The sequence below is a fragment of the Aquarana catesbeiana genome, linkage group LG03 (genome assembly GCF_042186555.1).
Source record: "Aquarana catesbeiana isolate 2022-GZ linkage group LG03, ASM4218655v1, whole genome shotgun sequence".
NCBI lineage: Eukaryota > Metazoa > Chordata > Amphibia > Anura > Ranidae > Aquarana > Aquarana catesbeiana.
This window is the reverse complement of record NC_133326.1, coordinates 133862807-133879156: the sequence shown is the minus strand read 5'-3', so window position 1 is coordinate 133879156 and position 16350 is coordinate 133862807. Positions and strand designations below refer to the sequence as shown.

Here is a 16350-nt window from a genome sequence, read left to right as displayed (position 1 = left end):
AAGTTACTCTGCGTGAAAAAACAGACTTTTGCAATTGCTAAACCAATAACAGTTACTGCCTTAAAAATGTTTTAGTATGCTTAAGACTTTGCAAGGGAGCCCAGCCTTATTTACTAGCCTTCTGCTTACAAAGCTACACTGAACACCAGGAACTGTACCATGCATAGATGGTTTTAGGAGAAATTAACCACTATACTCTGTGCTTAAAAGTGTAAAAGAAAATATATCCACTTGCATTTCAAGTGCTGCTGCACTGAACCTCCCAAAAACATACCCACAAAATGAATTCTAATGCAGTGCTGTGCATTTATATACAATACACAAAAAAAAAAAAAATTGCTTAGCAGTGAAAATGTGGCTTAGCATTGACGAAGTGAGCTGCCAATTCAGATTGTCTGGGTGAGGCGCTTATTCAGAGTGGCCGGCTTGATGCTCTGCATAATGTACATTGATGCTGTGAGCTTTCATGCTTTGTCAACCTTGTGAGTAGTTTATTGAAGATATCCGTTTAACGGTATGACACCATTTGGTCCATTTTTTCCTGTATATATCCGTGGGACATGTGTTGAGGAAAGTGGACAATTTTCATTAAGGGGGAATCTGCAGGACTGAGCAGACCTTGATTTAAGCACTTCATGCTGATCATAAGTGGAACACTAGCAACAGTGTGGCACTATTGCAAAATGTTTACACAGTATAAGTTAGAACTGAATTTAAAGTTGAAGTAAACTTCCAGCTCTTGCTTTTTCCTATAAGCCTTACCCTATAGGTAGTGTAAATATCTCTTAAACGTGCACTGTTTAGGAGATATTTACTATACATGCGGCCAGTGACATCACAGGCACATGCACTCTGAAGGAACGGCCACCCATGCTGTTCCTTCAGAGCTCTAGCGTAAATGGCGGCTCCCATGCACATGCAAGAGAGTGACATCATCGCGGCTCCAGCCAGTCACAGAGCCGGAGCCCACGAACCTGGGAGCAAGACTGATTAATATGGGAGCGCCTGCCGCTCTGACATCTCGGCGCTGGAATGCTTAAGGTAAGTTTATCATGTGCTAGTATGTGATGACTTGCAGTACAAAAAAAAGTCCAACAGTTTACAACCGCTTTAAGGATTTGAACATTTGTTATCGTGACACTTGATTGCATAGTCAAGTCTCATTTTACACAGTGAATTTCATTCACTATGTGCATTTGGTTTATGTATATAAATGTGCAGGGCTGCATATACATGTTTGATAGGAATTCATTTTGTAGAGATGATTAAAAGGACCCATTTACAAAAGAGCACCCTTATCTATAAAGCATCAAAGTAGCCATGTCTCATATCCATAGTCATCAGGCCAATCGATGGGCAGATGCAGCATGCTTTTGTCGTTTGAGAGGTTTCTGATATACACTGCAGGGTGCAAGCAGACCTGCCTCAACTGACTTGGCATTCCTACAGACTTGCATTACTATAATCTTCTATAGGATAGCAGTTCTGAAGGTAACTAGCCTGATGGCATTTGTCAAAAACAGCAGTTGAGATCTAATCCTCATACTGTCCTCAAGAGTAAAGTAAATCTGTTTGATACAGGTGACATGCAAAGCATCCATTTCGTAAAACCTTGAGACACTTATATGAGTTTCTCTAATACACACTTTAAAAAACTCACTGTTTGCAGTAAATTTCCTTGAGCTTTATCTTTGGAGGCTGGGATGTAACAAAGCTTTTGTTTTATTAAAAAAACTAAACTTTTCTCCTGGATGAACTTCTCATGATTGTTATATTCTCATTTCCATTGTTGTGACAGACCCAACAGGAGCTTTTGGAAGGGGCTGCAGGGTAGCATCTTGCCCACTGACTATGGGCCCTGGCTTCTGATGGGGCTTTATTCTTTGGGAGGTGTTTGCCTGGGAGATCTTTGGAGTGGTTTTGATTCAGATTTGGGCCCATGTCTCCCCAAAACACAGACTGAGAACCTAGAACCTGGATACAGATTGGGGCCTCTGTGCCCAAACCAGCTGTAATCTGTTTAAGGGGTCCTCTCTCATTGTAATTCCCCATTGTATGCCTCCTAGGTGCGAATCCCCATTGTTAATTGTGTCACCCATTGTTTGCCAGTATTGTGTCCATCTCATCTTGTTGCCAAACTATTGTGGGATGTTTTGTTAGCTGTTCATTAGATGTACTGATATTACGGTTTAAAGCTAGCATTGTTTAGGATATTGTGATCTCAGACTCTTATCTGATTTTCTGTGGTATACATTCTGGGTGAGTTTTCAATAAAGAGTTCCAGTTTGCACCAAGCTAGTGTCTGGAACCTGGAGCAAGTTATTATAGCTCAGCATTGTACCTAAGAACTAGAGTGGAGGAAGCTGTGTCTTGACATAAGCCCCCAGGCGGAGTGGCCAGGTGGTCCATCACAATTGTAATCACTGTACAAATTATGTTTGTGGATGCTGCTCATGGCTAGTTTGAGGTGGGAGTGTATGGCTGCTGTCTTTAGTTTTTTTTTTATTTTATTGTAAGCCTACAAAATCTTTAGTAAAAACCTATTTGATCAAAAAAAAATAAAAATTAAACTTGCGTTTTGATAAGCTTTCCCTTCATGTAGCAAAAATATACACCTTACAGAACAGCATTTAAAAACATTAGAATTGGTTTTCCATTCATCTAAATGCTTAAACTGTTCATAAATACTATAAACAAAAGTTTAGAAAAAAATGGATAGAGGATCCACCTATACAATTCTCAGAAAACACTCAGGCTACCACTGGAAGCTATTAAGTGCTCAGTGCTTAAATGCATGTTGTCTGATAGCTACAGGCAATGCAATGCTAAGGCTCAAAGGATTTCGTAAAGCTTATTTTTATTTTGGCACTTCAAAACATTGAATACAGGTCTTAATCTAAGTTACAGTGAAGCCAGTCATCTGAATAAGCATTTCATAAGAAATTCTAGAAGTTTATAGCAAATACCAAGTACAGCACTTAAGTGTGAAATTTTGGTGTCCTACATCAACCATTTCTGATAATTATGCAGTTTGAAAATAAAGGAAACATTTGTGTTTTAGGCAAGAATTTCCTGTTCGTAGATATACATCAGCCCGATTGTGCTTTATATTATTCAGGAAATCAGTAATCCATTCTTATTCCTTACCATTAACTGGTTTCTGATGCATGGAGTCCACAAAATGTCTTGTGTTTTCAATTGTGTATTTCAAGTCCCTAACTGTGTGGGAGCCAGTTCCTTCACTCCATACGCCTTTCTTTGCAGCTCTTGCTTGCTCTTCTAGTTCTGCCAGCCTGTTATGCTCTGGACTGCAAATCAGAGATGTCAAGATCAATATTTTCACAAGGTGACAATAAAGCCTTTATTCCTGCAGGGCCAAGTATACCTAAAGGTTCCTGTATAACAAACTACACAAACTTCCATCACCTTCCCTAAGGCCCCTTTCCCACTGGGGCGGTGGGGACGTCGGCAGTACAACAGCGCTATTTTTAGCGCTGCTGTACCGTCATTCTTGCAGCGGTATTCGGCCGCTAGCGGTGCGGTTTTAACCCCCGCTGGCAGCCGAAAAAGGGTTAAAATCCCTCGTACAGCGCGGCTATAGCCACGGTACTGCCGCGGTATAGCCGCGCTGTCCCATTGATTTCAATGGGCAGGAGCGGTTTAGGAGCGGTGAATACACCACTCCTTCACCGCTCCAAAGAAGCGGTTTGCAGGACTTTTTTCACCGTCCTGCCAGCGCACAGCTTCAGTGTGAAAGCCCTCAGGCTTTTACACTAAACAGCGGAGGCTTTTTAGGGGCGGTTTGCAGGCGGTATTTTTAGCGCAATACCGCCTGCAAACCGCCCCAGTGTGAAAGGGGTCTGAGTGAGCCAGATCCTTTAACATCCAGCCTACAGTTTCAATAGACTGTGCTGTCAAACCGGTAAGCAGTAGGAAGGGCTATGTTTAGCCAGGCCGATAGCCATGCCCACCTACATTCCCATTCTACTGTGGTGCTTCCTGAATTCAGGAGCAGTGCAACAATGTCACACTATCAGATTCATTAGGAGCCAGGATCAACCCCATTGTGGGACTTTGCAGGGGGGCCAAGAAAACTGAGGGCCCTTTCACACTGGTCAGTTAGAATGCATGAAAAATGCATCTCTAAAAATACTATGGAACCCTTCAAACCAGTCTTGTGTTTTTAAAAGTCCTGCATGCTACATTTTGGCTGCTTTCACACTGCTCCATTGCACAGACACGGTAAAAATGCATATGCTTTTGATGCATTTCTGGGGTATTTTCATGGGGGATATTACCCAACATTTACTTGTAAAACTTGACCATAAGACAAAATGTGCACCAAAAAAACACTGGTGCATTTTGCTGCGTTTTCTAATTCAATAGGGACCTGAATTTTTTGTGTGGTTTTGAAAACCAAAAAGATGCAACATGCAGGACTTAAAAACGCACTGCATCCAGTGCAGTGGTTTGAAGAGTCCCATAGGATTTAACCACTTCAGCCCCGGAAGGATTCACCCCCCTAATGACCAGGCCATTTTTTTTTTTTTTAGATACGGCACTGCGCCGCTTTAACCGACAACTGCGGTCGTGCGACGCTGTACCAATATAAAATTGATATTTTTTTCCAACACAAATAACGCTTTATTTGGTATTTGATCACCTCTGCGGTTTTAATTTTTTGCGCTATAAACAAAAAACTAAATTTTGTACAAATAGGATTTTCGACTTACCATAACAGTTTCTCTGAGATCATTGACCGACAGCGCTTCCTTATTCAGAACAAAAGGGTTATATTGCCCCCTACAGGAGTAGGACACTAGGCAGAAAAAGACTTGGCTACGCCCATGGGCAGTCCTAGGTGATATACACCCCCTCTCTGCTATAGGCTTTCAGTTTTGTCCCAAGCAGTATCAGAAGCATTAAAAACTCCATAGAGGGGGATGGGTGCTGTGTCTGTCAATGAACGCAGAGAAACTGATTTTACGGTAAGACAAAAATCCTATTTTCTCATTCGTTCATTGACAGACAGCACTTCCTTATTCAGAACCATAGGGACGTCCCAAAGCGGTGCCAAACCTGAGGGGTGGGACAATGAAAAATCCCAAGGCTAACAAGAGCCAACCAGGTAACAGGAGCTTAACACAGAAACAAATTGGAGCCCAACCTGCACAATACCTTTCAAGAGGTTATAGACCCTCTAAACAGCAGCCTGCAACACCTTGCGATCAGACTATCGATCGGCAGTCCGGATTCCTCCAGCATCCAACAACCCTGACCAGAATCCAGGACACCTCCCCACTGGCATTGGTGGTGACCACTATCCAATACAAGGGGAGAAAGGATGTGCCCTGCCGAAATCCCGGAGAGCGAAGCCACTAGACCAGGGACCCCCGATTTTCTGGCTCAGCCAAATCTGATAGCCCAGAGACCTCAGGCACTTTAGGCCAGGATCTCACTTGACAGGAGCTTGTATGGTACTGTACAAACGGAACCGCCTCAAAGGTAGATAGTAAACCATCAGGCCCAACATCAACCTGCAGGATCGCAGGGAGGCCCACCTGCGAGACAACAGTAGTTGAAATGCAGCATGCAACTTCTGGAATTTGTCCAGAGGAAGAAACACTCTGGCCAGAGATGAAACCAAAGTCAGGCCCAGATAATCCAAATTTCTGGAAGGAGCCAGGGCAGACTTCAGGTAGTATAGAAGCCAACTGAAAAATGAGGTCTGTATAGCAAGCTACGTTGCCCATCAGGGGAGCCGAGGACCCTGCTCGCAGAAGATGGTCCAAGCAGCCCAGGATCGCATTGCCCCGATTACGTAACCACGGCAGAACTGGGGACAACACCTTTGAGTTCGCGAGGGGTGGAGGTGAGATCAAAAGTCAACTTCGCAAGCTGAAAATGCTCTTTTCCCACAGTAAAATGGAGGAAGTGTTGGGTACATATTGGAGTGTGTATATAAGCATCCGTGATGTCGACAGAAGCCCAAAAGTCCCCATGATGAAGGGACGCCACCACCGTGCAGATGGACTCCATTCTGTGCCCACTGGAACCGGGACAAGCACACCCTGAAGCAACAGGGCTTGCACAGCCCCAAGGAGGACTGCCAACAGCCTGGTGACAGACGTCAATTGGAAGGAAAAACCCCTTTTCAGCGTTCAAGGCCAGAACACTAGGACATAGGTGAGGGCAAGCCTTCATGCTGAAGGTGCCTTGTCCGTGGGTCTAGGGAGCCCCGCTCTCGGCTCGTCAGACCAGGTCCATTGCGTGCCGAGAAGGACCGCATCCCACGAGGCCCTTCCCCCCCCATTTCAGACTGTGGAAGACATTTACAGTTACCTCCTGTGAGACTCGTAAAGATGTCATCTAGGGTAGCCCCAGACAATTGCCTTGAAATGGTAACCCAGTCAGAGCTGTTTTTTTTAGAAGCCCAGTCCGCAGACCAACACTTAATGTCTACATGTCTAAGCACCACTGCAGAAACAGAGCTTAGCAACCAAGGGAACAGCGTCCAAGAGACATTGCATACTGCAGCCCCTAGACCATGGATATGCAACTAGCAGACCTCCAGCTGTTGCAAAACTACAAGTCCCATCATGCCTCTGCCTCTGGGTGTCATGCTTGTGGCTGTCAGAGTCTTGTTATGCCTCATGGGACTTGTAGTTCTGCAACAGCTGGAGGTGTGCCAATTGCATATCCCTGCCCTAGACCAACTGGTCCGCCAACTCAGTAGACCCAAAGAAAATAGGCACCTTCTTGGATGTAACAGTGTTATTACTGTAAAAATTGTAAAGCATGCAAATTGACGAGAAAGGATGCTAGAAAAGAAACAATTTGTATCATTCAGTAGCGGAAATACATTTAGAATTGATACATCACATGTAAATCGACCCGTGTAACTTACCTCATTTTCCCATGCGGGTTACAATATGTGGGACGCACTAAAAGGAATTTATGTACCTGTATTAATGAACATTTAAATATCAAAAATGTGTTTCCAAAGCATAGCCTCTCTAACTACTTCAGTATACATCATAAGGATCCCAATATAGCTCGATTTTTAGGGATTGACAAAATAGACCCAGACTGGAGAGTAGGTAACATGATCCAGAAAATATCAAAAAACTGAATGGATCTACAAATTAAAGTGGAGGGTCACCCTGAAAAAAAAAAAAATCACCAAAAATCCTAAAAAAAAAAAAAATTAAAAACATTTAAAAAATGTTAAACTTACCTAAACCCTTGTTGCTAGGCAGTCTTCCTAATCTGCGGCGTGTTCTGCTCCTCGGTGAGCTGCCCCGTGGTCTTCTGGGAACTGTGTTCCCAGAAGACCACGGGGCCATTCAGAGCACTGCACCGCTCACGCATGCGCAGTAGGAAACTGGCAGTGAAGCCGCAAGGCTCCACTGCCTGTTTCCCTTACTTAGGATGGCGGTGCCAGGACCCGAGGGACGGGTCAGCCTCAGGCGGCCAACATCGCGGGCACCCAGGACAGGTAAGTACTTATTTAAAGTCAGCAGCTACAGTGTTTGTAGCTGCTGACTTACATTTTATTTTTCAGGGACGGAATCCCGCTTTAAATATACTCACTCCCACGGGAATAATTTAGACTTAAATTGTTATTTATCCTATTAGGAATTTACTAGAGGTTTACATCTTACTCAATGGTTATTTGCAATATCGTAAAAGGTGTTCCAATTTATTTGCAGTCAGTCCCATCATTCGCCACTAGATGGCTCAATTGGTAATTCTCTTAAATATTTTTAATTGTCATCTGGTTTTTGTCCACAAGATGGCAGCATTTAAAGTAAATTTTTAATTTTTCCATTTTCAAAAATTTAACCTTTTTTATATTTATTGTCTTATATAATTGTGTATTAATATGAGTTTTGATTGAACACTAGGCAAGGACTGAACTGGATATCCTTAACTGGTGGACTTCTATAAAGTAGGAAGCGACGTATCAGATCACATGACATCAGAGCGTGCTGACGAAATGCATAGGATGCCTTGAGCGTGATAAATCACTTCCGCCCCTTGCAACGCAGCTGGAGCGCAAACTGCGTTTCCTTACACATGGATGTTTTGCAGAGATGGATATTTGTGTTTTTACCTTTTAAACTTTTGAATAAATCGTGATATACTTCACCATGGAAGCCCTTTTCTTTTCATCTCTAATTGGCTGTCTGTTTGGACCGGTGTTGTGGTGGTGAGAACCCTCCCATTGGCATAATTTTTTTCTAGCGCTTTTTACTACCTGTAACGGGTGTCATGGATTCTGGAGAGTAGGACATGTGGCAGGTGATTGTGGTGGAAAATCTACAGTCACTCATTGTTCACCAGGATCAAGAAAATTCACTTGCACTGAATTGTATTCATACTGGACACTTAATAGATGTTGTCTCTTATGGACTTTGTTATACCTTATATTTTTTTTGCCAACATGGTTTGTTTGCACTCTTTATGCACTTTATAGTTATTCAGGTCTTTCAATTTTAGAGAGCACGGTTCAAATTTATTAAATTTCTTTCACTGGGGAGAGGACTATTTTATCTGTCTGGATCAAGCAGTATGGTTCAATCATGGAAAAAGCTTAAATTTCGCTCACTCTTCTAGCCGTTACTAGGGCCACTAAGAGCGTGGTTTTTAGAGTAAGATTCTAATCTGAGTTCTCCTCCAGTGGTTCAAATAGGAAGAGAAATCCGTGGAGAGATCCCATGTCGCAGGTCTTCCTAGTTTTGCGGGTCTGACTATTTAGCAAGATCAGGAATCTCTATGAACGTGTCCTCTGCTAATCAGGTGTCCAGAAAGGAGGAGTGTGCTGCCACTTGTACCTTCAGCGTGCTCAGAGGTTCTTGTTTGCTCACCCCTGCAGGAAATCCAGCGTCGCCGGGAGGATTTCCCTTTTGGAATCCTGTTTGTTCCCGTAACAGGAGACCAACTTCCTTCTTACCTTCTCATAAATGGCTCTAGTTACAGGTTATCTGCTGGCTAGAATGCTGTCGATCACTCTGTCCTACAATCCTTTCTTTTGCAGCCTCACCCTCTCAGTAACCAAGCGGAAAGCTTCATGAGTTTGATTCGGGTTGACATCTGTGGGATCCAGCGAGAAGAACTTTGGCAGTTTCAGGTTTGCCTTTGAGGAGAACAGATCTACCTTGGGCACTCCCCATGTTTGCGTGATCCACAAGAAAGTTGCTTGGTTTAGCAACCACTGTGTTTTATGGTCTTTTGAAGTGCCAGTGTATTATCTGTCCCTTTCACGTGAATGCCTGAGATCGATCTGATATTTATCTCGGCCCATGACAATCGCTTCCATCAGGCTCAATCATTGGGATTTTGTTCCTCCTTGCCTGTTCAGTGGTGGCATTGTCTGACTGAATCCTGAGGTCTCAGCCCTGTATAGCTGGTTGGAATAATCTCAGCGCTTCCACTACGGCTTTTAACTCCCTCATGTTTAAGGCGGCTCGAGACCATCTAAAGTTTTATTTTCCCTGTGTACAAAGATCCCCCATGTGCACCCCCCACCCTAGGGTATTGCTCGTCTGCAGTGATCTCAACAGGTTTGGCTTATGTCCATCTGCGCCCCTCTGTGTAGTGGAGCGGATTGAGCCACCACTGAAAAGATTGTTCGACCAACCATGGGACAAGAATAACATCTCTAGAAATAGGTCACCGTCCCACTGGGGCAGAATGTAATTCTGTAGAGGCCTCATGTGGCTCTGTGTCCAGGTGGTGGCTGGGATTGAAGACCGTTCTAGCACTACCATTCTCCACTTAATAGTGATTAACTTAGTCCTCACCAGAGGTTATAGCCTCTGATTTTCTCATTCTTTTCTTCCGCCAGGAAAGTTTTGGTTACTCGAGTCCAGCACTTAACCCAAGTTTAATACTCTCTGGCCTGGGGTAAGCTGAGATTTTACTGTATTTACTATCCACCCTAAGATTTGTAGATAGGACATGTCTGTGCCAAGATGGTTTTCTAGGATTTCCACTGAATCCGCAAAAAACAGTAGATCGTCTAGGTATGGGATCACACCTATGCCTTGCTGTCTCTGGCCCTTTAGAGCTTCTGGGCACAAAAGATATGCCAAAAGGCAAAGATGTGTACTGCAGATGGAGGGTAGCTGCCGGTCCCTGGATCGCAAACCTTAGGAATCTGACGACTTTTCTTTATGGGCACATGTAGGTATGCATCTTACAAGTCCATTGTGGCCATGAATACCCTTGCTGGTAGGATATTCCTGACAGAATAGATTGACTCCGTCCTGAATCTCTTGTATATTATCCTAGAGTGGCTTGAGGTTCAGTATGAGCCTTAGCTTGCCTGATGGTTTCTTCCTTGCAAATATATGCGAGTAGAACCCCGTTTTCTCTTCTTGTGGGACATAAATCACTTTCTGGGTCAACAGGGTTTCCAGGGACCCTAGAAAAGCCTTTGCCCGGTCTTTGTCAAATGGAAGTATGGTTAATAGGTACTTGGTTGGGGGGGGCGGGCAACTACTGCGTAGCCCTCCGCTATAGTGCAGCAGACAAGTTTGTTTCTTGTAGCATCCCTCCACCGGTGAGCAAAGGCTACAGACCCCCCCCCCCCCCCCCCACCGGAAGACCGTCTTTGTTCTTTGGGTTGGGGTGCTTGAGGATAAAGTCTCCCTTGCCTTTGTTTTGCTGTCCCAAGAGCTTTTTTGCTCCCGCCTGGTTACATTTTCTGGATTGACAAAAGGGCGCCTTCCCCTGCTTTTTAGCCTGGGGAGCCCTTTGTTCTTTACTGCGGTCCTGTCCAGGACCAATTTCTAGGTCCGGCCCGAACAGCAAATCTGTGAATGGGATTCCGCACAACCTGTTCTTGGAGTCGATGTCCCCTTCCCATGACTTCAGCCATAGCGCACGTGGCTGAATTCACCAAGGCCGTGGCCCTTGAAGATATTCTTACAGTTTTGGCTGAGGCATCTGCTAGGAAAGCTTCTGCTCTAGTGTGGGAATGATCCTCACTAACTCTTCCCTTGGCATCTCCTTCCTGTAACTCTTGCAGTTGAGTCAGCCAGTTTAATAGAGTGTGGGCTGTGCAGGTGGAAGCTATCGCTGGGTTCAAATTTGCTGCCCCAGCTTCCCAGGCCCTTTTCAATAGCGCCTTTATTTTCTTATCCATGGGATCGTTTAAGGTACCTGCATCGTCAAAGGCCAGGTTGGATTTGTTTGCAACTCCCGTGAGGGAGGCATCCACTTTGGGGCACTTCGCCCAAGTCTTGGGGTTTTCCTCTGCAAACAGATACCTGCGTTTGACCGCAGCTGGTATGAAGAGTTATTACTGGCTCTTCCCACTCAACTAAGTTTTTAAGAGTTTGATGCACGGGAAACATTCTGGGTTCCCTGGTCATGCAGGTAAAGCTCTGCAGCTTTTTACTCTGATATCCAGCATGTCAGCTATAGCCTTCAGAAGATTATCAGTGTCTGAGGGGAATAGAGTGCCCTCTGGTGCCAGATTGGCTGGAGCTTGCTGGCACCTCTAGTTTCTCAATTGCTGAGCGTAGTGGCCCAATAGTGCTCTATTCCTTTCTTGAATTAAGCATGCCTTCGAGGAAGCCTTGCGACTCCTTAGCCACCATATTGTTTATGCATTTTTGGCATAGTGGCTTTTTCCAATGAGGGGGAAACCAATGACCGCAAAAGGCGCATGCCTTGCTGCTGGTCTACGCCCTTTTCCTCTGGGGCCTTTGCCTGCAATTAGGTACAAAGGACCTTGGTGAGGTAGGCAGTTTACAGATGCACCAAAGTGTATAGTGAGGTAAAGAAAGGACTCCAGAGTGCTCTGGCTTACCTTGGAGCTGTCCTGGCATGCAGGATATGCAGGGCAGGGTGGAGCCACCGGGATCCTCTGCTTGGAGGGCTTTTAACTGCTTTCTGCATCAGCTCCGACCCATGCAGGTTGGTGGACATACTTGCACATGCCACTTCTCGCCGGCGTCCTTCCTGACATCCATTGGGGAGGCCTTTGAGCATTTTTTTTTTTTTTTTTTAAATCTAGCGCCGCCTGGAAGTGACGATAATAAGTTGGCCACCGACCGGAACTGATTTATCCGACATCATCTTGGTACACCTCCCAGGGCCAGAAACATACACCTGCGCCCGGGGAAGACTGCAGGATGCAGTGGGCCAGGATGCTGTGCGCTGTGGGAAGCACTCCGCGGAATACAGCTGGGCCTCCACCGGTGTTAGTGGCATCTGGGGTAAGTGCCAGCAGCATGTGATGCAACTTGGGGGGGGGGGGGGGGGGGTAGTTGCATACCCCTCTATATGTGTGAAACTTCAGGCAGAGCCCTAGGTTCAGATTGCTGCCCTTGCTTGCCCTCCCAAGGCTAGCTGGGCTGATAGGATGCTGGTCAGTTCACTGCAGAAAGCAGACTGGAAAAAACAAAAAAGTTTTAAAAGTTAACCCCTTCTTGCCAACTGTACACATGTGGCCTCAGTGAACTGAGTCTTCTTCCATGGGCCACATATGCTTACATGTGTCACTTAGAGTTGTGGTTTCTAATCTGATGGCTGTGATCAGTCACTGTTTAGCCCACCCCATCTTAAATGACCATTGTGCAGTCATGCAACACTGTACCCCATTTGAAATTATCATTTCTTTTACACAAATATAGCTTTCTTTTGGTGGCATTTAATCAGTACTGGGTTTTTTTTTAATTTTTTGCCAAGGAAAAAAAGGTCAAAATTTTTAACAAAGCATTTTTCTTAGTTTTGGTTATAAATTTAGGAAACGTCTTTATAAATTAAGGCCAAAACTAATTCTGCTACAATTCTTTAGTGAATATAACCTAATTCACTGTATAGCCTGTAGAAAAGTTATAGCGTCCACAAACTTTGGAATATATATCAATCTGGATGTACTGAAGGCCTATCATTTGATGCCTGAAAATGCCAGGACAGTACAAATATTCCCCAAATAACCTTTTTGGAAAGTGGACAGTCCAAGGTATTTAGTAAGGCATGGTGGACAGGATGCCCAGCCGTTAATTGAAAATAGGCTGGACGGGAAGCGGTTAAAGGATACTCACTACTTTGCATTCTAGAATTCCTGCTAAGGAGCCTACAGCCCAAGAAATTGCTCACAGTATTGCAGTTTCCTTGCAGCCACAGCAGCTCATTCATTTGAATGCGCTGTCATACGTACGGAAAATGCAGAGAAAAGGTCCCTGCACCTTCTCCAAAATAGCAGATACAGGGAAAGTGCACAGTGCCATGCGGTTCCAAGCACAGGGAAACACTGTGGCTTCCAGCTCATGGGGGCTCCATTAATGGCTCCCCCGGAGTGCATTTTTGCTGTGGGTGGGGGACAGCATGCAATTTAGATGCAGTCCTCCCACACCAACTCAGATGCGAGCTAAGCCTTGACAAAAGAGAAAGGGCCCACTTGTACCATGCACTTCATAGCAAATGGGCCCACTTGCACCGTGCACTTCAATGTTTTCTAAATCAGGTACAAGTAGAGCAAAAGCTTTGGAATTGCAAAGGAAATCATGAAAAAACATTGATAAAGTAACTTCTGTTCCAATTTCATCCTGGAAGGCATCCCATGACCCAAGGAACCAAGGAAACCAGGAAGGTGAAAGCATTCTTTAAAACAGAGCTCCACCCCCCTCCAAAAATTGAAAGTCAGGAGCTACAAATACTGTAGCTGCTGACTTATTAGGACACTTACCTGTCCAGGGATCCCGCGATGTCAGCACCCCAGCTGATTTTTCAATCAGCTCTCGGGTGCTGCAGTGGGCATTATGCGTAAGGGAAAATGGCAGTGAAGCCTTGTGGCTTCACAGCCGGTTCCCTAAAGCACGCGCACAAAGCGCACTGGATGGACCAGCGGCGGAAGGAGGAGGGGGGAGGAGGAGGGGGCCGAACTTTTAGGATACCTTGCCACGGTCTCCCAAAAGTGCAAAAGTGGGGCCGAGTATTTGTCAAAAACAAGTATTGGGCACAAGCACGACCTGAGGTCTTTGTGGCATCTTATCAATAGGATGTCTGCATTCTTAAAGAGTACTGAAGACACTTAGCTACAAGATTTCCTTTTGCTGTACAAAACCTCAATTTTAATGAGGGTCTGATTTGACTTTAGTTGAAAACACCCAAGGATACATGTACATGATCCAGCCTTCGTGGCCTGCTAACACGTGCTGTCATTGGCTACAGCGGGATTTTGTCAGCAGGAAACGGCCAATGATTTATGGCTGAGACCTTCTGAACAGCTTTAGCCAATCACAGCGCCGAGTTCTGTGTTTAGTTGCACAAAGCTCTTTGCACAAAGCTCAGCGCTGTTGCCGGTTCTTCTCCCTGCAAAGCAGGGAGAAAAAACAGCCAGATATGTATGTAAAAGCAGCACACATTATACTTATTAAATTCTTGATGTTAATGCCCTTCCAAGCCATTGTCATTAACGCAGTGTACAGTATTATCTTCAATCATTAGTAACTACTGTCAGTCAGGGTACCTCCCAGCGAGGGTTTGTTAGTACTAGATTGCCCGACAATATCACACTCCCACAACAAGTCGATCACCTCCATTACAAGTAAAGCACCCATAGCTGAGTAAATTCCAGTATATATACACCATTGTTAGCAGACGCTATAACTCACAAACCCATCAATATACACTTATTGGGATTATTTTTTTTACCAAAGACAGCTTGGCCTAAATCTATAAAGAAATTTGTTTTATTGGAAATGTTTTTATAACAAAGTAGAAAATCATTTTTTACAAATTTTTTCATTAATATAAATATAAAACAGTGATCAAATAGCACCAAAAGAAAGCTCCATTTGTATGAAAAAAATGACAAATTTCAATTGGGTATATGTTACATGACAATGGCAATTGCCAGTTAAAGAAGCACAGTGCTGATTAGCAAAAAATGCCCCAGTCATGAAGAGGGTAAAACCTTCTTGAGATCAAGTTGTTAGACTTTAGGAACTATTACCAGTAAAAATTCTTGCAAATGGACTTTTCCTCAAGTATACACATGGGAAAAGTTTAAGAGTTGAAAACTGAGCACTGCACTCAAACTTACAACTGTTATAGACATCATAACCCTTCAATGTTGGCAATCTGAGCTTTCAGCTTAAATTGCACTTACGTTGTGGCTCGTACTCCTTCACGACGGGATGCCAATCCTTCTGAAACAAGGGACTCTGCGATATTCTCCCCTGATGTATCTGAAAACCAATTAAAGGTCATGAGATTATTTCTACAAGAGTATACACTATAAGCAAGTCATGAAGATATTTTAATGTATCCTGATTCACACATTCTGAATGCATTTACAACGCATTGCAAAAGATCCATGTCATTCAAAAGGTACTAAAACCAAACAGACCAGCTATTAACCACTTTAACCTCCCTGGCAGTATGATTAGGTCAGGAATTTTGTACCAAAAGCGGTACAATTTTTTGCATGGAAATTTGGTGTTATGTATTTTAGGCCTGCAATTCTTAGTAATTACTTAAACCTGACCAAACAAGACTCTAGTAGACATCCCAGGTGTGATAAAGTTTGAAACACAAAATCATGAAATTTGTCAAAGAAAATTCAACATCCTGAGTGTGATAAATTTTTAAACAAGGTACAGCACAAAGTCCGACGTCACGATCAGGACAATGGAACCTGCTTTCTTTGTGGACTCTTTCCATTGCCATCTCTCTTTGAACAGCAAACCATGCACATCCTGGTAGGTGCTGCCTTTTTTGCCGTTGGCAGTATGTAGACCATAACGTGACGACCAGTCAGGTGTTCTGGGTTGGCAACATCAACAGCACGTTGTCCTGGTCTGTTCACAGCTACTGATGGTGTCTGGTGGTTGACAAAAATATGCTCAGCCACCTTCCAGATAAAATCAGAACGAACAAGAGGCTTGTCACTTTGCTCTGTACAGGATATATGCTTTCCATAGGCATTGTTCCAGAAGATGCCTGAAAATCTTATAATTTTGCTGTTTGCGCATAGCCGGATAAAATGTCATTGCCTGATCGGCTGTGTCGACACCTCCCATTGTGTTATTATAGTCTATCACGACTTGCGGCTTCAGCACATCTTTCCCACCTTTTGTGTGGACCACGGCAGTGGAGATATTGTGCACAGTACTCATGAGACACACATCATCCTTGTCTCGCCATCGCATTGCCATCATCTTGCCCTTCTGCCAGGCAACCATTTCTCTAGTTTTTAGTTTTCTTGGCAAACAGATGGCATGTCACGTCGGTTAGGCCCAACGGTACCATACGCATCAGTCTTGTTTTGTAGCAAAACCTCATACAGTTCTGGAGACGTGTAGAAATTGTCCATGGTCACACAATATC

At 44.2% G+C, this 16350-nt stretch overlaps 1 protein-coding gene across 1 annotated transcript in view; it reads right to left on the bottom strand.

The window, feature by feature from the left end:
* Window positions 1-16350, bottom strand: part of SND1 (staphylococcal nuclease and tudor domain containing 1) — a 957459-nt gene that overhangs the window by 900772 nt on the left and 40337 nt on the right. The window contains exons 4-5 of the mRNA XM_073619298.1: window positions 15131-15209; window positions 3148-3308 (exon numbers count right to left, since the gene is read on the bottom strand). Of these exons, the coding sequence (XP_073475399.1) occupies window positions 3148-3308; window positions 15131-15209 (240 nt within the window). The remainder of the gene's footprint in view (window positions 1-3147; window positions 3309-15130; window positions 15210-16350) is intronic.